General features: G+C 36.8%; 5 protein-coding genes and 2 pseudogenes across 5 annotated transcripts; 2 read left to right on the plus strand and 5 right to left on the minus strand.

Annotated features, from left to right (window-relative positions):
* Window positions 1–6803, plus strand: part of LOC136277043 (uncharacterized) — a 20375-nt pseudogene extending 13572 nt beyond the window's left edge.
* Window positions 6804–8987: 2184 nt separating this feature from the next.
* On the plus strand, window positions 8988–9953 carry LOC131793118 (uncharacterized). Its single transcript, XM_066158666.1, has one exon. The coding sequence runs from the start codon at window positions 9072–9074 to the stop codon at window positions 9906–9908; it is 837 nt and encodes a 278-aa protein (XP_066014763.1). The 5' UTR covers window positions 8988–9071; the 3' UTR covers window positions 9909–9953.
* Window positions 9954–12160: 2207 nt separating this feature from the next.
* On the minus strand, window positions 12161–13091 carry LOC136277042 (uncharacterized). Its single transcript, XM_066158669.1, has one exon. It carries the CDS (start codon window positions 12999–13001, stop codon window positions 12210–12212), a length of 792 nt encoding a protein of 263 aa, XP_066014766.1. The 5' UTR covers window positions 13002–13091; the 3' UTR covers window positions 12161–12209.
* A 599-nt stretch (window positions 13092–13690) lies between these two features.
* LOC131793117 (uncharacterized) lies at window positions 13691–15359 on the minus strand. The gene has a single exon (XM_059110519.2). The coding sequence runs from the start codon at window positions 15119–15121 to the stop codon at window positions 14216–14218; it is 906 nt and encodes a 301-aa protein (XP_058966502.2). The 5' UTR covers window positions 15122–15359; the 3' UTR covers window positions 13691–14215.
* A 677-nt stretch (window positions 15360–16036) lies between these two features.
* On the minus strand, window positions 16037–17773 carry LOC131793122 (uncharacterized; annotated as a pseudogene).
* Window positions 17774–18540: 767 nt separating this feature from the next.
* Window positions 18541–19580, minus strand: LOC136284196 (uncharacterized). The gene has a single exon (XM_066174040.1). It carries the CDS (start codon window positions 19578–19580, stop codon window positions 18648–18650), a length of 933 nt encoding a protein of 310 aa, XP_066030137.1. The 3' UTR covers window positions 18541–18647.
* Window positions 19581–21090: 1510 nt separating this feature from the next.
* On the minus strand, window positions 21091–22619 carry LOC136277041 (uncharacterized). Its single transcript, XM_066158665.1, has one exon. The coding sequence runs from the start codon at window positions 22468–22470 to the stop codon at window positions 21571–21573; it is 900 nt and encodes a 299-aa protein (XP_066014762.1). The 5' UTR covers window positions 22471–22619; the 3' UTR covers window positions 21091–21570.
* Between the last annotated feature and the right edge of the window lie 267 nt (window positions 22620–22886).

Genomic DNA, 22886 nt, shown 5'->3' on the forward strand with positions numbered 1-22886 from the left:
GACCGGTTCTCTGCTTCTACAAGATGGATAGCTTGGTGATATAAATAAAGATGTGAGCTCACTCTATGTAGAAATAATCGACAAGAATCGATCGTATTACAAATGCACGATTTGTGGCCGAAAGTTGTCGAGGAAACAAAGACTCGAAACTCACTTGAGTTGTGTTAATGGCAAAGATGAGAAATAACACAAGCCAATCACAGTTTTGAATGCGACTACAAATCGTCTTTTACCCTCATATTTATAAAAGAAGGATACCACATTCGGAAGTGTAAGAGATACATAGATGATCCCAGTGTACCAGTACCTAAATCTACAAAGCTTGACCGTAGCAAGCGTTCAGCAACACGTTCCAACACCGCCATCTCGATTCCTCAGTCAGTCGTTTCGACTGAACTTAAAGCAGTATTGATAACAGAGTAGAGTGCGTCTTACAAAGGAGAAACATTTGTACAAGAGACAGGAGTAGCTATATGCGATTACAGAGGTGCGTTGGAACTCTGGTCCACAAATAGTTATGCACTGCCCGAAGTAGAAAACAATTTTGTTGATAGCTGACAGACAGAGAAGAACAACAAGTTAACTTAAGAGCTGTTATTATTGAAGTGTGACTAGCACTTTTCATTTTTATATAAAGAAGGACTTGTAATTTGCACCAAAAATAAAAAGATGTAATATTTTTTTGGGAGATCCAGTGATTGGGACATTTAAGAAATTAAGTTATGAAAGGAAACTTGGTTGGTACTTCTCACTACTAACAAGTCTTGTTGACAAATATTTTCAGATCAGAGTTTCAAATAAAGTAAATTGAAGACGTCATATAAAAGGTGTTTTTCCTCAAAGGGTACATTGACTACCTCTGTCTTGTCTGCATGCCAAATGTTTGCAAAGTGTGTGGATGATCCACAAGTATTGGAACTCTTACAAAAATGTTTTGTAAGAATAAAAACAGCAAAACAAATTACAGCAATTAGTCATGAAAATAGAAAGATTAATTAGGTGTTGAATTTGTTTGTCTAAGGCATGAAATTTCTACTAAAAGTATTGTCAACAAAAAGTCTCTGACAGCGTTTGAGGCAACTGAGCTTGACTGTTCCAAGGTTTTCTAACAAAAGCAACCAGTAATGTAGGTTAGGGAAGTAAGATAACAATGTAATTATCGTTAATTATTGTGGAAGTTGGCAATTTCCATTTAACATAACTGACAGCTGGTTCATGAGAAAATCCATATTAATGTAAAGATTTATTAAAACTTAGTTTGAGTAATAAATTTCATGATCTTTAAGTTATAAACATGTACATGTATGTATATCTCTTGGTAAGTTTTGTATACCATACCTTTTATTGAGCCAAAGTTTTAAGCCTCTGAAATTACTCTTTTTCTTAAAACGTTCACATTCAAGGTATTGAGAATTTCTTAGAATTTATGTGGACCTCAGGGTATTAAAATTGCCTCAAATTCAATTCCCAGAAATTCCCAAGAGTTCCACACTTCTTAAATTATAGGTAGTTTGTAAAGCTGAGAATTCCTAGGAATTCCTAGGGATTCCAAGTCCTCACAAAACCGGAGTCTTCCTTTCCCAGAAATTCCCAGTAATTCCAAGCTTTTTAAATCAGAGTTAATTTGCATAGTTGGGAATTTTTGAGAATTCCTAGGAATTCCTAGGAATTCCCAGAAATTCCCAGAAATTCCCAGAAAACTGGGAATTCAGTTTGCAAGGGTCATTTGCATAATTGGGAATTTTTGAGAATTCCTAGGAATTCCCAGAAAAGTGGGAATTCAGTTCGTAAGGGTACTCTTTCACCCTGAAGGTTGCCTTGTGTAACAAAAAAGAAACCTTTTTAAATACACCTCTACAATGGTAGGTACACACAACTGACATGTATGAGTGAAGCATGTCAAGCATTAAGGTATGATTGTCAATTTGCCTTTTATTACTTGCAAACAGCTTACTTCTATCAGCTTTAAAAACTTCTGTATCCCCACTTTCAAAGAAAAGCATTTCCCATGAAAATTTATGCATTAATACATAAGCTACCGGAAACAGGTTTTTCCATTGCAAGTGTTTCATATCATCTGATTATCATCACATTTTTTTGTTACTGGTACATTTGAAGAATTACGGTCAACTCGCCGACGGTCCAACTCGCCGACGCCAACTCGCCGACATATAAAATCGAGTAGAGACGTCGGCGAGTTGGTCCTCAATCCAATACAACTTATTAGAAGTTAAACATACAGAAAAGTACACGATATTTAGTAAAAAAACACTGGCGAACATTGGCAAACATCAAACAGAAGCTCAAACATTGGCGGACATTGGTGAACATCACCAATGACTATAACAGCTTAAGACGCGAATGAGTTACTGTGCGACAACAACACCGTAAAGACTCATGATGTCAATCGCTCAGATTTATAAAAGGAAACTTGGCTTTCTAGACAAGATCTTTAGTAAAAAGCAATTCTTTTTATTTTAAACAAAGTTTATAAGGATCTCAAGGCGAATAAAGCGAAGTAAATATCACCAATGACTCTAACAGCTTCAGATGCGAACGAGTTATTGTGTGACAACAACACCGTTTGTGAGTTGACTTTTTACCAAGCGACTTGACTTAAATAAATAAGGCCGATTGATATAAGATCCTTATAAACTTTGTTGCAAATAAAAAGAATTGCTTTTTTCTAAATATCTTGTCTAGAAAGCCAAGTTTTCTTTAAAAAATCTGACCGATTGTCATGATGAGTCTTTATAGTGTTGTTGTCACACAATAACTCGTTCGCGTCTGAAGCGGATATAGTCATTGGCAATGTTTACTTTGCTTTATTCGCCTTGAGATCCTTATAAACTTTGTTGCAAATAAAGAGAATTGCTTTTTACTAAAGATCTTGTCTAGAAAGCCAAGTTTTCTTTAAAAAATCTGAGCGATTGACATGGTGAATCTTTTCGGTGTTGTTGTCACACAACTCATTTGCGTCTGTAGCCAATTTTGTTCATTGGCGATGTTTACTTCGCTTTATTCGCCTTACGATCCTTATAAAATTTGTTGCAAATAAAAAGAATTGCTTTTTACTAAAGATCTTGTCTAGAAAGTCAAGTTTTCTTTAAAAAATCTGAGCGATTGACACGATGAGTCTTTACGGTGTTGTCGCACAATAACTCGTTCGCGTCTTCAGCTGTTATAGTCATTCAGTGGCGATGTTCACCAATGTTCGCCAGTGTTCGCCAATGTTTGAGCTTCTGTTTGATGTTCGCCAATGTTCGCCAGTGTTTTTTTTACTAAATATCGTTTACTTTTCTGTATGTTTAACTTCTAATAAGTTGTATTGAATTTAGGACCAACTCGCCGGCGTCTCTACTCGATTTTATACGTCGGCGAGTTGGACCGTCAGCGAGTTGACTGGATACCCATTTGAAAGCATAGGAATATTTTAATCATTACAATATGTTGAAATCCCCATTTTAACCCTTTAACTCCCATAAGTGACCAAGAAAGAATTTCTCCTTACAATATCAAAACAATATCAAGCAGACAAGTGATGAGAATAAGAAAAATATCCGTTAGGGGATTATAAGATGATCCAATACTAAATCCTCCAAACTAACATCACAAGAACTGTATAGGAGATAGTAAGGAGAATTACTAATGAGATCTTGGGAGTTAAAGGGTTAAGTCCCACTGTTAACCTAGACAGAATTTCTCCTTACACTATTAGTATGACATAAAGCAGACAAGTAACGAGAATTAAGACAAATATCAAATTGAGGATTAATGGTTGATTCAATTCCAAATTCTCAAATTTAACATCACATAAATTGTATGGCAGACAGTAAGGAGGACTATCATGAAATTTTGGGAGTTAAAGGGTTGAGACACATATGGTAATTATGTGCTACAGAAAGACAGCAAATAAATATAACAGTATACGCCAGTAAAGTGTTCTTATGTAGAATGAAGTTTCAAACTCATTGAAATTAAGTTGACTTCATAATTCATATTTTAGTTAAAGAAATGTGCAATTTCTCTTTACAAGGATGGAAAGGGAATGCCATTTATGAAGTTTAAAATAGTAAATGCAAAAAACAAAAAGATGGAATTTAAAAAACTACTAAAATATAGCATATCTATTCACTGAGGTTTTAATAATTAGCTGTCACACAGAGATATAAAATAGGGTTTCTGAAAAAAACCAGGGCAATAAAATTAAAGATTCAGGAGAAGCATATGATTTTAACTTGTTTACTGATGTTCTCACCTGAATTCCATCTGGAATGAGAACTCTGCAAGACTTCTGTTTTATCTTGAATTCAAACATAAAATTCAATTATTTGCAGGCAGGTTAAGGAGGAAATTAAAGGATGGATACATGTTACATAAAAAGAAACCCCTTACAGTAAAATAAAGCAGAAGCATATTGTATACATGTCTATGCTTCTGAATAAGTATTTTTAAAGTAATTAGCTACATATGTTAACCGAGTGCAATATATGGTCATAAAAGCAATTTTATTCTAACCTTCCCACTTGAAGGGTGCCTTGTGTATGAAATATATCAAGTTCAGTACCTCCAGAGTCACAAGCCGGGCTTTTGGGGCTACAAAATAATAAAATAATCATCGAGGTATGTCAGGCCAATTTATCGAGAGTTAATTAAGTATAGTTTCCTACAATCGTATGAAAGTTTAAAATGTGCTTCACTTGTGCTATATATAGGGATTTGTCGTTCTTAATTACTAATGAAATTCCGAGGGTGTGACTCAATTACTCCAAGAGAGAATATCCAAGTAGGTTACAGAAATGGTTCGCGAATTGTAAACTGTTAATATGTTAACAAAATTTCCCTAAATTATGGTGCCGATACGAATCTATCATTCGTAATCGCTTATGAAATTCCGAGACTAAACCTCAATGAATTTAAAAGAGAATATCCAGGAAGGTTACAGAAACAGACTCCCAAAAATTGCTCTTGAATTCGACAACTGTAAACAACAATTATTTACGCGAACCATGTGCTTATCAGCGCGCTTGTGAGGTCAAATTGCCAGAACCCCGTTTAATCGCATGATCACAGCTCGGACGCTTCTTGCAAAATGTGAAGATTACCAACTTTAGAAATTAATTCTTCAGTTTCCAGCTTAAGGAAAAAATATCGTATCGCAAGCATGTTAATCATAACGCCTCGAGATGTTAAGCGAAGAGAAAGTGGCTCCATGTTTTGTGACACAAACCATTTCCTGAAGTTCGAACGAATCGAGTAGAAAGCATGAAAACATAGCGCTGTAAAGTACGACAACCAAACAATTAAAATTCACTCATCCCGCTGTAAAACCATCTCCACTTTACCCGTGAGTTTGTTTGCACCACACATTAGCGGTCCGTAATTTGATTCTTAGATGTTTGACGGGTTCTCACAATAATCAATATCGTCAAAATCAAATTACGCGTTAGATTTAATATAAACATGAACATCGCTTACTCAATCCCATTCTATTTTAATTTTGGGAAAGGCCATTACTTCGTTCTTAGGGTAAAACAACACATCTTCGGCAAAGCGCAAACTTTTCAAATGAACAGAGTAGATACTGCGATAATTAACTGAAGAGAAAAAAAAGTAGATACTTGCGCTCGCCGTTCGACATCATTTGAAAACTTCCTAGGAAAAACAAAATACGTAAGATAACTTCTTTTCCCATAACACCACGACTGTATTAAACTTTCAAACGAAAGGATAAGAAATAACTTGAAGAATACGAAAACTATGCAATATTATTCGAGCGATGAACCGGCGTAAGAGTTTTTAGGCGATTAATGCCAGAGTCAATGTTTAACCGAAACGTGATCAGTTGAATTCAAAACTGAAGCTAGTATCAAACGACGATTGGAAAAGAAAAAGTTTGAATTTTTTTCCGGGTCTTAGCGTAAGAGAAAACCCAAATAGGACACGACTTACCTTCTCTTCTTTCGCGGATCCTTTGCAGTTCGCTTCTCTTTGTTGATGACCTCTTTTCAGTCTGTTTTCAGAAGCGACTTTGTATTTCCTTCTCGCGTTGCTCTTCGCTAGAAACTCGCCTTTTTACTTATACCCTTTATTGTTCTTTTTCGTGTTCCCCTCGCCGTATTCTGCCTATTTTGGCGTCCTTTCTAACTTTCTTGCGCGATTTTCTGGACTCGCTTTACGCCGTTTACTTGTTGCTTTCTTTGGTCGCTCTGTCTCTTTATATCCAGCCTATTTTCAATTAAAACCCTCTCTCCACGAACTTGAATTATAACAATTTCCTCCGGTTGACAAAGCTTAAACTCTGCCGGTATTGTTGTCTTACGAGTTGTTTAGAAATTGCAAAATACTGAGAATTACTATTCAACAACATCCTGACCTGGTGAATACAGCGGGCGATTTGGGCAAATACGAAGACTACAAAGCCCTGGCCTTGACGCTGTTAGTCGTGATAACAATAGATCTTGTCGATAGCGTCGAGATGTTGGATATTGTGCTCGATGAGAGAGAACAGTGACGGAATCCCAAAAGAGTTTGGATATGTTATGATAGCAGCGGCGTGCGTGAGCTTTCTGTTGACTTTGCTGCAAATTGCACACATAGGAACAGTCTCCGGCTCTTCGCAAAGAAGTGGCGATTCTCGCAAATTTTTTGCCGGTTTTTTTCGTGAATTTGCCTTTCATGGCAGTGCGCGTGGTTGTAGTTAAAAACAACAAAAAGACGATAATGAGTCCATCTTCATCACAAAGAATCTGATCTCCATCTTTCTCTCCGCAATGCAGATCTATTGGATCTGGAAGAGCTAATTTGAGACTTCTTTTTGCAAAGTATTATTTATTTTGCCGCTCTATTTGTATTTTTAGAAGTTCTTAAAACTAATAAAAACAGTTATGCAGTAAAGGCTTTAGTGTTGTTGTTAGACTCTCATCGGATCTGTCGATCAAAAAAGTTTATATTCGATATGCAAGCTGAACGTCGTTCATTAAGCAAAGATACCCCCCAAAACTTCCAATATTTGACAGAAGTCGTTGAAAATTATTTTTGTAATGTCGCACGTTTTGTTATCTTTCACCTAGATTCTTCTAGGTGATTTCTTTTCAGAGAATCCCTTGAAACTGACTATCAGCAAACAAATTCCTCAGAAAACTAAGCTTAGTGCGGCTTTAACAAATTTGTGCGAAATGTTATAGTGAGAGAAAATATTAGAAAATGAAGTTCAAAATAATATAAGAAAAAACTACAAATGAAATTTATATAAATATTCTAAAAAGAACGAATTTGAAGTAGTCAAAGATGGCTTCATCATCATGACGTATCCGTGGAAATGAATGGTGTGTGAGGATTCCCCTGGTCATCTTTATGTAACTTTTTTTCTTAGAAACTCCATATGTCACCTGGTTAGGTTTCTCGGAAATTGTTCATTTGACAGCTTCAGATTTTCAGCGATTTGATTCTCCTTGCAAAATTCTCGTTCATTCAAAATCTTTAGACTACTTTTTGTAATTGAGAGTACAAACAAAACAAAAACAAAAACAAAAAAACAAAAAAACAAAAAAACAAAAACAAAAAAACAAAAACAAAAAAGCAAAAATAAAAAAAACAAAAACCAAAAAACAAAAACAAAAAAACAAAAACAAAAAAACAAAAACAAAAAACAAAAACAAGAAAACGAAAAAACAACAACAAAAAAACAAAACCAGAGCCGCAGATTAAAGTGCCGGTAATATTTTTTTGCGTAAATATTTAGCATATCAAATATACAAACCAATTCCGATAGAAGAAAAATTAAAGAAAAAAAACCTTTATTATAAATTATGTATTTGCGTTATTAAAATACGATGAAAGCTGTAATTTGTTGGATTTTCATACGATAAGAAAAGCGCAAATAAAGGCATGTGGAAAGACAAGGAGTATGAATACATCTCAAGCGCGTGAAGTAAACAATAATAAGGAGTTCACCATTCTTCGCTTGCGAAATATCAGCCGAAAAGAAAGTTGAACAATCGTGTACGGTGGGGAAACAGGCCCCTTAATTAGCATTCTTTTCAACTGAATTTATTGGTTATCTTCCTCTTATTTGACTAGTGGTATGTGTTCGTAACAGCAGTCTTCGAAACCGATACGGAGCATAAGGCCGACGACATTGAGGAGTAAAATCTCTTCGATGTGGACGATCGAAACGCGTCCATTTTGGCCATACAGCTACATTCTTTGGAAAGAAGTGTATAGAAATATCTGGTATATGTGTATTACTCTTGTAGCTAATATCATTTGGCGCTCCAGCCACGCAATACGTTCGTCCTTTCTTCTAGACTTTTTTTTCTCTACTATAGTTGCCGACTTGTTTTCGCAGTTTTTTACGTCACAGCTGGGTAACATGATTGTATTGGCCGCCAAATCGTACTTTCAATGCATAAAAACAATGGGCAAGGAGAACTCGCTAGGCGCTAAGGTCGATTATTTCTATTTTTAAATACAGCTATCAACCAGAAAATGCAAAAAAGATTCGGGTCACAAGCACTTTAAAGAAGCTTCAAAGGAATATCAAGTCGCCAGCAGTGACAAATTTATGTATGCAGTCAGTCTGTGCCATGTAAGCTTATGGCAAATGGAATCCCCTAATCATTGTTATGCAACATTTTTCTCAGAAACTCCATATGTCACCTAGCAAGGTTTCTCGGAAATGGTTTCTTTGACAGGTTCAGATTTTCAGCGAATTAATTTTTATTACAAAAACCTTGTTAGTTCAAAAACTTCAGAGTTTTTTTTTGAGAGTGAAAGAAGAAAACCTTATAATAATAAAATTAACAATAAAGAAACAGAACCCCAGATTACTGAAGTTACGTAGGAATATCCAGTCTCCAGCGGTGACAAAATTACATATGCAATCAGTCTGTGCATGTGACCTCCTGGAATATTCGGGTAATTCCCTTTAGCATCATTTGATCAAGATCGCTGTGGCGTTACCTCATTGGCTGCTAAATTTTTCATGCAAATATACGGTATTGATTCCTATTGCAGTAGTCAGCACAATTTGCTTCTTCCAGTTTCAGACAGCTTTCATACATATAATTATGGCTTCGTTTTTCACATGGCTCGGACGACTGGCCTCGTTTTTAACACGGTTCGGGCGATTCGCTTTCTTCGGTCTGATAATTACACAGTGCTGTTTTCTATCTGCTTATCTCGCGAATTATGAAGGTACATCCAATTGGTATCTCATGGTCTTTTCCTTTGGCCCAGCAGTTTTTGTTTGGATTTTTTTTCTATTTTTCGATGCGCTGTACCTTGGCTGCCTCTTTCAAATTTGGGGCCTGTACATTGTGGCTTTGGTTGTGAACATCGCAATGGTATTTGGAAAAGTCGGAGATAGAATCGACAAGACCGAGTTTTTAGGACCAACTGTATTGGAGATGGTTCTGTGCATTACACCACTTCTGCTACTACTGTTGCTAAACACAGGCGATCTCGATGATTCAGACGACGAAGAAAGAGAGATTGTTTCCAAGTTGTGTTTGCCCATGGCCGTCGATCTGTTTGATGGAATCGAGATGATAGATATCGTGTTAGAAGAAAGAGAGCACGACTTTGGAATACCCAAGGCTTTCAGTACAGCAATGATCGTGTTTGCTTGCCTCAGTATATTGGCATCTCCTTGGCAAATGGAAGAAATCAAACGTACCAAAGAGGGGCCGGAAATTCGTGTCTGTACCGCATTATGCCGCAATATTGTTCAAATAGTTTTAGTAAATCTACCATTCTTGGTTATTCGTGCGGTGGTGTTCTTTAAGTTTGGCAAAGACGAGTCCATCTTCATTGCCAAGAATGGCATAGCAATAATACTTTCCATCATGGAAATTTGTAATCTACTCCGTTTACGTCGGGTTAGACAAGAAGACCAAGTAGTATAGAATAGGTACATTTTTGTAGCTCCTCGATTTCTTGTTAAGATCTTGAAATGCACTTTCATTTTTATATCACATTTTGCAAGCAGCAAATTGCCATTTTAACTAGTTCCCTGTAACCTGATAGAAGTAGAATATTTTTCATTTCCTCTATAGTTTTACTTTTTCGGCTGTGCAAACTGTACATAAAGCTTAAAATTAATGTTTTAATGTATCTCAGATGTATCTTATACAATTTCCATTTTATTCAGTCTCCTGTAGTCTGATATGAGTAGACTATTTTTAATTCCTCCAAAGTTTTATTTTTTCGGTTCTGGAAACTGCACAGTAAGCTTGCAATTACTTTTTTCGTGCATCTCAAATATATCTTGTGGAGATCAGTTTATTGTGTTGTATCCAGTCGTATATATGTGATAGAAAGCATGTTTGAACTCAAGGGCTTGTGAATTGCGCAGAACTGGCAGCTAATTTTTGTATCAGGTGTACCTAGATGACTTTGCCTCAATTTTTTTTTCTCCTCGTGAATAATGGAACTATATTCTATACATGTATCAGCCACGAATAGGATAGTGAATTAAACATGTGAATAAATTCACATTTCTTCAAAGAAAATCTGTGAGGCTCACTTTTTTCAAGAAGACTTGAAGTCTTGTATCAGTTGATGAACAATATCATTAATCTATTTCTAAGAAAAACTATCTTTGTCACGAAAAATATGAGAATACAAAAGAAAAGCAATGTAGGGAAAAGGAAAACTGGAGTTTTGAAGGGAATGCTCATAAGGGATCCAATTGATTTATATTTTGTTTTGAGCAATATCAGACAAAATTTCAAGTTCAAGTTTTAAAGCACCATGACTTGGAGCACCGCGCCAATTATTTATAAAGAAGTTTCTCTAAAAAAAAGGTGCTGAGGTGTGGAAGATTAACAGCCTATCCCAAGATATGCGTTCTGCAGCTTCTTTAATTAAATTTATCACAGCTGAGGCATGGCATTAGCTTGAGGACATTTAGATTTATCTTATTTTACTAGTTATATTAGCTAAACAGAATTATATGTTTTACTTGTAAATTATGTCGAAGGAATTTTTAACTTTGTTTAAATAATGTTTTCAACCAATCAATCAATTTACAACTCCTGAGAGACAACTTTTTTCTGAGAGGCTGAAGGTTCACTGGCTAACCACTTCAGCTGGCTCATGTATTCAACCCTTCGAGAGATATTTGAAGCATTTTAAGCAACCCAGAAGTGGTCAGGCTTTCTGAAAACTCAGCGGGGCTCAGAACGTAAAAAAGATAGCAAATCTGTTTCCTGTGAAAGGCTTTGGCGGGAGCGAAGGTGAAGGGGAAAGGGGCCGTTATTTTATGTAAACATACATAGAAGGTGCCAATGTCACCATTCTCCCCTCCCTCTCCCTGTATTGTTTACGTAAAGTGACATAATAAACCGCAAATCAGGCACACTCACGCGATTATGTTAAAAAAAACAAATTTTAATTTGCAATCAGACTCCGACGAACGGCTAAAGGATCAACAAGCTAGAAAAATACACAACTTTGCGAAGGAGCTTAAAGTTGTCGAATATGTGATCGTGCTTTTGATTCAAGCCTTTCGTGGCTCTTACACTTCCTAACTAACCCTTACAACACTGAAAAATCTCCAAAATCCTATGATTGATCAAAATGCCATTTTTGGCAATGAAAATTGACGCATCTCTCTTGAACTTAAAGAACAGAGCCAAATGAAGGCCCAAAAACTCACAATTACTGAATAAAATCTGAAGGGTGATACGGATGAAGGCTGTGTATTTGTAAATAGACTGAAATCCTGTTCTCCTCTAATTGAAAATTCGAAAGCACAAAACGTATGCAAACGAAGGCAATGATAGCTGCCTCAAAGCGCTTGGGAATGCCAAGTTCATTTCCCTCCAGAAAAACTTGCAGCATTTAAATTCCGTCGAAGAGATCTAATGTTATTTGGAAGGCCAGTTTTAATAAGAACTCTCTGTCTTTACTTTTCGTTTCATATGTGTTAAGCAACAGCAACAAAAGGAGCGGAGTTAGGCAAAGGGTCATCGTCAAGACATCTGGTCCATAGAACAAATCCAAAACGAGTCAAGTTCTATCTTAAATCCAAGACTAATATTAAGAAGAGAGTATAAGACAAAAATGAAATCATTTAAAGATATTTGCTTCTAATGAAACGCTCACGATAATAATTTCAAATTTTTCCATGGCTTTCCCAGAAAGATTGTCAAGTTTATACGAATCACTGGCCTATTCTATGTACTGATTACTCAAAATTCTGCTCAATAACCGTCACAACCACAACATTTACTGATTGAACATACCTCGAAAAGGCCAAGGCAAATGACAATAGCATTTTTAGCAATAAAAATAGAGGCATCTTTTCCATAGCCCCGCCATAGATATATGCGAAGCCCCAAAAACACACAATTAACACAGATGATCTGTAGTGCTGTTCGCAAACCTTCTCTACATCTATATATCCACCTATTAGAAGTTCTTAACTTTATCTCAACCAGTTGCAATGGGGAGAAGATAAAACTGATACAGACAAAAGCGAGTATGGCTTTTTCAAAGGGCTTTGGAACACCATGGCTAACTTCATTTTCTTCGATGATAACTTCCAGCATTTCAACTCCATCGAAGAGATCCAGAGCCATTCGTAGGGATATCTGCCAGATTTGATCTCTATATCGGTAAGAATCTGTTCCAGTACTCAAAAGCAACAACAGAATCACTGGGGCAAGGCAAAGTGTCATCTTTAGATTGTTTGGACCGAAGAATTTCGCTTTGTCGAGCTTATCTTCAATCGGTTTGTCACCTCCAAATATGATTAGGATGAAGATCACGAAACCCAAGATATAGCATATCCAGACAGCAAATAACCATGGTAAATTTTTGTCGTCCCACATGATATAAAGCCAAAGACACATTGCAGGAACGTACAGGAGGGCTAGTCCATAGAAATCATCTTCGCTTTCGTACTTGGCAGGATACGAAGCTAGCGAGTAGGCCTGGAGGCCTAACAAGCCAAAGAAAAGGAATCGCCCAACGCAGACCAACCAAGAGGCCATAATAAAGATAATCTTTTAAGGCACTTCAACGATGAGTTTCGCCTTCAGAAGCTCCTATAACAAAGTTACTGCTGTTGCATCGAAATAAACTTTTTCATAAGCATAATTCAAGAACGTTGTTTCTAAGAAAGCGTAACACAATGAAGTAATCTTTTCCGAGAAAAGCGGATGTGAGCAAATACAAATAAAAAACCTGATAGCTTTCGGTAAGTGACGTAATAAGAGCAACTGTCGAGTTAAGCGACTCCCCTGAATTACATAGGATACAAAATTTGTATCTAATTATGGCTGCCTTTCCATCGTTTTCGATTGTTTAAGGAATTCAAATTCGAACTTTTTAGCCTTCCACTCGAGAAAAAACAAAATTGCCGTTCTTTATATGAATTGAACGATTTAATTTGAAGAATTCTAGAAAAAATCTCTCGTGTCTCATAGGACAAGAATTTTAAAAAAACATTCTGAAAAATAAACTTTTGCCTTTGAACACTAACTTTTAGTTGAATATGAACTCCCCAACAACAACATTGAAGTTTTGTGCGTAATCTTTCGCAGTTCGAATCAATAGTTTACCGTGCCTTCGTAATAGTTCTTGGCAGGCAAAGTCAAAGGTGTAAGTTTGTAAGTGATTTCATAATTCGTATACAAAGTCTAAAGGCTGAATTTATTGATTATCACCCACTGAGATGGCTGTATTTTTAGTTTCTGGGTCACCATGTTAAAATTAAATATTTGAACACTGTTAGAAACACAGTCCTTAATGTACGTCACCGTAGTTTAGTGATCGCTTTGGGTGACGCTGTTTAATAATTTCCATGATTACACATTCAGTTACACATCAAGAGTCTGATATAGTCTTAATTTCTCGACAGATATGAAATCATATATCTTATGTTACAGTAAATTTAAACCTTAAAAAGTAGTAAAAGAGTACAAAGTAGCAAAACTTGTAAGATTTTTTTTAAAACTTACAACGCTACCCTGTATTTGACCTCGGCTCTAGAAGCGCCGCACATATTAATTATGCATGAGATATCACTTAAGTCACAACCATAAAACAGGAGCAGGAATGTCTACCATCATACAGCGATACAATAGTAAACAATTACTCCAATAACAATAATGATAACTAAATAATGTCTTAGCAGTTTTCACAAAGTTGTCTCTAAACCGATTTCGCTATGTGTAAATAATGGCAACAAACACTGCTTGCCATTTTAGACCACTCTCAGTCCAAAGCAACTTTTACATAACTCAGACCAAAATCTGACGGAATGTGATGCACAATGTGCATTAATTTCCAAAATGGACAAAACTATTGATATGATATTCTTTGCAATAAAGATAGACTCATCTCTGCGGTACTCAGCGTACACCACTAAGCGAATGATCAAGAAGACAAAATTAACCAAAGCTATCTCTACCAAATTGCGAAGAACTGTCGCTCGGAAGCGAATCTTTGTGTCATCTGTTGATAGCTTGTTCTCAAACAATTGCCAAAGTGACATAAGTAGACTGAGAGATGCCACTGTAACCATGACTATTCCGAAACTTTCAGGAATTGTTTTGAGGCTTGAAGTTGCACTTGTCAGGTTGGTTTCATTTATTATAGTATTTGTACACGAGCAATTCGCACTCCCGTGTCTTTTGTCTTCCAAGACGATATCTATCATATCCACAACGTCGAAGAGATCGATGGCCATTTGGTAGGAAAGCTTAGACACTAGATCTTTGCGCTCATCAGAGCGATCTAGATCGTCAGCATTGTGTAACAACAACAGCAACAGAGGAGGTGTAAAGCACAGAACTCCCTTCAGGACATTAGGGCCAAGGAATTTATTGCTGTCAAGTTTGTCTCCGATTGTTCCAAATAAGATTCCAATGTTTACGACGAGGGTAAAAACATATAAAACCCAGACATAGAACAACCGACTAAGTTTCGCTTCCGTGCAGATGAGAGCAAACCACACGAACGCTGTTATAGCAAATAGGACACCTTGTACTATCGGTGCCCAAACTGTAACCTCGTCATAATCGACGGAATAAGCGACTAAAAATCCCCCTTGGGTGAGCAGGAGAAGAGCAAATGCCAAACGGCCTACGAACATCCAACGCGACGCCATCACTAGAAATTGACAACCTTCGCAGCGAAACGTGTTTACTTATCAATAAGGAAGCGCCAAATCGCAATGCGTCACGCAAGTTTGATATAATTTAATTCAGTCATAGGTATTTTCCCAGCGTCGAGGATCGAGGATGTCTGCGTGTAAAGAAAGGTTGATATAAACATGCAGGGACGAGATGGAGGTAATTACCTTGTATATCAGAGACCGACATACTCTTGCTGATAGCATAAGTAGATGAATATATTAAAATTCTTTAACAAAACAATTTTTTTTTGCAAAGATGTAATGCAGATGTAAATAAACTGAAATGGACTTTCCCGGAAGAGCTGATGCTTTTTCTGGAAATATTATCTTTCCGTGAAAAAGTTCATATATATCGATATCAGTGATGTAATGTTTTTGGGGGTTTCCCCACCATTTCGGATTCACTGAGTCTGAAATGAAAACGTCACGCTCTCCCTTGACTGATTTTGACCCTTTTTTTTCAGAGATGCTCTGTAAGCGATTTACCAAAACTGATTCGGCAACTCTCTACTCTTACTGTCATTAATGAGCGTGCTCACAGAGCAATTAAAATTTTTACAGATTTTCCCCATCACGAATGTTTTCGACCTTTCATTTTCAGATTGAAAATATCAGCTTACGAAGACCCCAGGATACCACGCACGTATGCTGTTCATCATTATGATAGGGTAGCTACTGAATGAAAACAGAGAAAATATACACCCCCAAAACGTTTATCTATAAACATATAGTAACAAATTGTCCCCATCTAGGGAAGAAAAAATAAAAAACAACAATAACGAACAACAAATTAGTGCATTTTCCTCAACTGACGTCAAATTACAAACGTGTCGGACGACAAAATATCAACCCAAAACTCTCCTTTCAACTTATATGGAGTACAAATACTTTAATTTTTCATTTATTTCAAAGCCATTAGTTTTTCCCCTAACTAAAAATTAATCAGTTTATCAAATTATGGAACTCACGAGGTCTTTATTGTAAATTTTAATTTGGCGGTAGAAAATCGATCAGGCCATGATGAAATCAATGCTGGGACAATAAGCTGAAATAATGTCCACTCTAAAATTATGTTGGCAGTATCATCACAACTAAAGAAGTAGTCTCGCACGTCTTCAGTGCACGCTTAATCCCACCGTAGTTTCAGCTTAAGTATAATCAATAGCGTTCCGTTCAAAAAAGAAGAACTGGAAGATGGCAAATAATTAAAAAAAAGGATACTGCAGATATTCTCTATTTCTTCTTGCAGAATGCATATAAGTTCTTGAAGTAGGCGGGAATATCTTTTTTCTAGTTTAAACCACCAGCCAGAATACTTCCAAATATAATCATAGACAGCGAATCAACATACCATGTTATCTAAAGTGAACAACAGTAGTAAAACTGAATCACAATAATTGATTTTTTTACCATTATGGACTATGAAAGTTTGTAATCATCACATTATGTTATACCAAAATAATGTCTGAACGGCGCCGGGAAGTGTGTTCTCTACACTTATTAATTCTTATAATATAATTGTGATTCGGTTAAATTATCATCTGCAAGTTATAAATCGTTTCAGTTGCCCTTTGAACTCTCTGAGTCGCGCAGAACATTTTCGCCATTCCACTTTACATAGACTTACAAACGTGGTTGAATGCGATTGACAAAGAGCGTGAATTTCCAAAATTGAAAAAATTATTGCGATGAAATTCTTGGCTATAAAAACAAAGTCGTCTTGGCCGTACATAAAAAAAACCACTCCACGGATGATCAAGAAAAAGAAATTGACGAATATCACCTCTAGAACGTTGCGTGCAACTGCTGTTCGAAATTGAATCCCCGTGTCATTCGTGGATAGCTTGTTTTCAGCCCATTGCCATATAGACAACATGAGACTGAAACATGCAACTCCTATCATCACTCTACCGAATACTGGAGGTATTGCAAGGCTTTTGTTCTCCTTAAGGGTTTTGTTTAATGTGGCTATAACATCTGCTGGTAGGCTCCGAGCTTCATTCACACGTCCTATGTCATCCAAAACAATGTCAATCATGTCAATAACATCGAACAGATCGATGGCCATTTGAAAAGACAGCTTGAACACTAAATCTTTGCGTTCTTGAGATCGATCCAGGTCATCTGCATTGTGTAGCAACAGTAATAACAGAGGAGGTGTGAGACATAGAATTCCCTTTAAGAGACCCAAGCTCGGGAACTTCTTGGTGCCAAGTTTGTCTCCAACCAATCCAAAAATGATCCCGATGTTCACTATCAAGGCAGCAATGTAGAGACTCCAGACTAGTAACAGCCAACGAAGTGTGGCTTTCTGAAAACGTAACAGCAAAGACCACGCACCAAGTGCTGGGAGGAAAACTGTTAATAAACTATACCATTTAGAATTTTCATACTCGCCAGGATAGCAAGCGAGGAAAATTGCTTGAATTACCAAGATAACGCCAAATGCAATCCGTCCTGTGTTCTTCAGTGTCAATTCAAACGGACAACGAGCCATAATCAGAGAGATCGAAGGGCTAGGAGGTTTGTAAGCAAAACGTTCTGACTGCTATAAATATAAAGCTGACCTTTCAAATCTGAAAAGTTTTGTAGCGAATCAGCAAGCGCCACATCCTTTTCCGTCATGCAAAAATAGCTCATAAGGGACTTTCCCGAATCGGTTAATCAGCCTTGAAGCTTTTCCTAGAAAACAGGAAGTGGTTGTTTTCATTTCCGGGAATAGTCTTGATTGACATCATAGTTTTACAAGTTTATCATATTCAAGGATACTCTGACAGTCAACACTGGAATCATTTGCAATCGTCCTTGCAACTAAGGCCAACATCATTTGTGAGGTTGTAACTTAAATTTCTTTTCTTGGCATATATTCACGAATTATATTGTTGCCTCACATCGCACCCCGTGACATACACATAATCTCGTGCGGCCTTTCTCGGGAAAGCTCTCTCCATTTTCTTACGTTTACCAGCATTCCAAATTGAGCGAAGGAGTTTCACTTCAGTTCAAGAATCACCAATTGCATGTAGCTGTTAGTTATCTTTTTTCCAGTAGGATCGTTTCGTTGAAGTTCGAAAAGAAAAATTCGTAGATGGCTGTTTTGGATTTTTCTTTTTTTGCAGCCAGTAAGAAGATAAATTAAATTTAAAGTGAATTCATCACAAGATTACGTGACTAAAGTAGCATATATTTCCTTTTACTTTAATGAATTGCAGATTTATGTATAAGTGAAATAAATCGGTTAAGTCCAGAAGAAAAGAAATATTGCCCCTATTTTACACAAACTTAGAGTTCTTTATTTGGATATGTATAATACATCTGTGATTACTGAAAGTCGAATTATTACGGATCTAAAGAGAATAATCATAATTATTTAAAATCATACTGATCCCACATTGTTCTCCAACATGTCGTATAGTCAAGGTTCGGTCCCGAATTTTTGTTCACGCAAAGTCGTCCTTGATTCCCTTCAAATCTTGACGACGAAGTCCGTCCTTTTAACTCAGTAGGGCCTTCTCAGTCCGAAACAACTTACGCAAAGAGACCAGAAACTAGTCGAATGTGATTCACATAGTGCGTAAATATCTAAAATGGAGAGAATTATTCCCATGATATTCTTGGTTATGAAGATAGACTCGTCTTTGCCATATTTGAAGAAAACGACCGCGCGCATGATCAAGAATACAAGATTGACGAACACAATTTGTATAACGTTTCGAGCAACTGCGACTCGAAAATGAATGGCTGTCTCGGTACCTTCTGAGAGTTTGTTTTCAGCCAGCTGGCAGATAGACAACAGTAGAGCAAAGCATGCAACTGCAACCATTCCTTTTCCGAATCCTTCAGGAACTACAGTTAAGTCGGCCACCTTCTCCAAAGTTGGCTGTGTTATATTGGTACACTCGTACTTTTTGCTGAGTACCTCAGCGTAGAAATTGCGCAATGCCTCATGGCCTTCTCCCCTTTCGTCAAGGGCAATACCTATCATATTGACAACATCGAATAGATCTATGGCTATGCGATACGTCAACCTGGATACTAACTCTTTGTATTCTGTAGAATCTTCTGCAGTATGTAGCAACAGTAGCAAGAGAGGTGGTGTTAGGCTTAAAACCACCTTCAGGGCATTTGGACTGAGGAATTTTTCTTTGTCAAATCTGTCTTCAACCCTCACAAAAATGGTGATAATGTTAGGTATCAAAGCACAAATAACGTACAAATACCAGACATAAAACAACCATCGAAGTTTTGCGGCTTTAAAACGCACGAGATACATCCACACCACTGGAGCGAATAGATTTGTTACGGCATACCAGTTAGGATCGTTTTCATAAGTCGCAGGATATGAGGCAAGGAAGAAGCATTGAACTGTCAAGATAATTCCGAACGCTACGGTCGCCAGTAATCGCTTTAAATAAGGGAAAGAACAATCCATGACTCACTACAGGTTGACGAAATTCACAGAATCATCGAAAAACAACAAAAGAAATGGCGCTTACCTAAGTAAATAGGCTTTAGCTTCACTCACTAGATAAACGAAGCTAACCAATGAACTTGGGACAAGTTGTGTTGACGTCATAAACATAGATTAAAACGGAATCTTTTGAAAAGCAATGCCAGACTATCGTAGTGAAAGGTAGAATTGAAGTAAAGACTCAAAGCATATATAGCCTTTGGCAAATCTGTATTTATATGCTATCGAACATGTTTCTTTGGAATTACGCCTATTTAGAAATTTCGCAACTTACAATAGGTATTTAAGTTGTAAATACTGGTTCAAAATGTCACATCTAGAACGGAAGTCATTTCCAGTGAAAGCAGCAGGTGACTTTTAAATTCCAAGAAAACAAAATCTAAGATCTTCCTATTTTGTCCGATATAATACCTCCTTAACAGCTGAAGAGAAACATTTCAGAAAGAATAGAAAACGATAAACAAATGTACGTGTTTTTTTTTTATTTTTATAGGGGCAACCAAGAAAAAGAGTTCGACTCCGTCTTCGTCGGCGTTTTCGCGGAAGTGGGTTCGATAATCATCTGAATTCTAATGTGAATCCATTCAAGCCATTCGGTTTAATTCTCCGAAAGGGTTGATTGGTTGTAATTTATCTGAAGGATGCAAAGCTAGAAAAGCGCATTTTCTCACCACACAATTGCATTTGACTTCAATTCCTCTTTTGTTTCTATGACTATCGGTTGAGCCTTTTGGTGAAACTCGAGTGAGCTAGCCCATATATTTAAATGGGACAGACTTGCTTCCTTCATACAGTGTTACGGTTTTGAACATGATGTTTTAGGCGCACCTAGTGCGACTCAGTTTCGTCTGTTATGCCCATTTCGGGGCAAGTGAAGTTACATATTATGTTGATTCCCTACAAACTAAGAGCAACCAGTCCATACAGAACGTACAGCGCGACTAGTCCATAATTTTTTTTTCGTTTTCATACTCACTCTTCAGGTTAAGAAGCTGGAAAAATAAGCCTAAATCCCTATGGCCAGAAAGCCATGTTTTAAAGGTGCTTGCACAACAAAATTAGTGCTATTGAAACAAACTACATAGTCAATACTAAGAAAGTGCTACGCAACGGCGAGATCTTTTCCGAAAAAGTTGATATTTAACAAATGCAAAGAAAGAACCTGATAGGTCTTTGTAAATGACGTAACACGAGGGACTTTCGAGTTTCTTGCTTTTCCTGATTTATTTGGAACACAAATATTGCATCTAATCATAACCGCCCGTTGTTTTAATTGTTTATCTTCAAATGATTGGAAGGATTAGGGTTAATTAATTCAAGAAAAAAATTCCCCTTTTTTAAGATTAAGAATGACGAATTCACATTTGAAAACCAATTTTGATTCAGTAGGAACTCTCCAACAACAACATTTAAGTGTGATAGCATATCGTTCGTTGTTTGAATTTATTTATTGTGCTTTTGTGATGCTTCTTGGCTAGCACAGCCAAGGTTACAGGCTTAAATGATCTTATTTTTCTTTTATATAGGTGAAAGACTAAATTCATTAATTATTACTCAGTGAGATCGGTAAGACACCGTTTGCGTATCTATGTCACGTGGAAAAAAAACCTCGTGGACTTTTTAATTTTTGGGTTGCCAGGTTGAGCTTAAAAACTTGAAAACTGTGAGAAGCATAGTCCTTATTTTGTGTTACCTTGGTTAGTGATTGTTTCAGAAAACACTGTTTACAATGATATCTGTTGATAATTATACATAACACAATAGTCCTGAGATGTCGGCTAAGTCACAACTATTACATTAGCTATGCATTTGCATAGAAAACATTTCATGAGAGAAATTATAATGATAAAAATAAAGAAAGTTTAATATTGTCACTTTACAGTTTTCATAAAGTCTTACTCACAACCGATCGTGCATTGTTCAATAATGACAACAAATACTCCTTGCCAGATTAGATCTTTCTCAGGCCGAAACAGCTCTTACATAACACAGACCAAAATTTAACTGAATGTGATTCACAATGTGCTCTAATGTCCAAAATGGACCAAACTATTGATATGATATTCTTGGTAATGAAGATAGATTCATCTTTTTGGTACTTAACGTACACCACTAGGCGGATGATCAAGCAAAATAAATTAACAAAAACCATCTCTACCAAATTGCGGAGAACTGTCGTTCGAAAGTGAATCTTTGTGTAATCTCTTGATAGCTTGTTCTCAAACAGTTGCCAAAGTGAAATTAGTAGGCTGAGAGATGCTACTGCAACCATGACCATTCCGAAACTTTCAGGAATTGTGGTGAGGCTTGACGTTGCAATTGTCGGTTGGGTTTCGTTTGTTATAATATTTGCATTCGAGTAACTCGTGCTCCCATGTCGTTTGTCTTCCAAGACGATAGCTATCATATCCACAAAATCGAAGAGATTGACGACCATTTGGAAGGAAAGCTTAGACACTAGATGTTTGCGCGCATTAGAGCGATCTAAATCGTCGGCATTGTGTAACAATAAGAGAGGAGGTGTGACACACAGAACTCCCTTTAGAATATTAGGGCCGAGGAATTTTCTGCTGTCAAGTTTGTCTCCGATAGTTCCAAATATGATCCAAATGTTTACCAAGAGGGTAATAACGTATGAAAGCCAGACATAAAACAACCAACGAAGTTTCGGCTTGGTACAGATGAGAACAAGCCACACGAGCGCAGTAATAGCAAATAAAACACCTTGTACTATCGGTACCCAGAATGCAACCTCGTCATAATCTAAGGAATAAGCGACCAAATATCCGCCTTGGATGAGTAGGAGAAGAAAGAACACCAAACGGCCCAAGAACAGCGAACACGACGCCATAACTATAACTTGAAAGCCTTTGCAAGTGAAATGTGCTTACTCATCAAGTTGGTAATAAGTCACGCAGGTGTGAATATTTAATGCAAAGAGGTTTTCCCAACGTCGAGAATGTCTGCTTGTACCAAAAACGTTGAAATCAACTTGCAGGGACTAGATGGAGTTACACGGTACATATGAGCGACCAATAAAATTTTGCTGATAGCTCAATACTTTGATTGATATTATCTGATTTCTGCAACAAAATAATTTCATTGTGTGATAATGTCATTCAAATGTAAAAACTGAAAGGGACTTTCCCGGTAGAGCTGAAGCTTTTTATTTAAACAATGAAACAGCTGGTTCTCTTTGTGTTTGTGTATATTAATAAAATGGTGTATTTTTTTCTGGGGTTTCCACCTCCACTCCGATTTCATTGA

Source organism: Pocillopora verrucosa, chromosome 11 (assembly GCF_036669915.1).
Source record: "Pocillopora verrucosa isolate sample1 chromosome 11, ASM3666991v2, whole genome shotgun sequence".
NCBI lineage: Eukaryota > Metazoa > Cnidaria > Anthozoa > Scleractinia > Pocilloporidae > Pocillopora > Pocillopora verrucosa.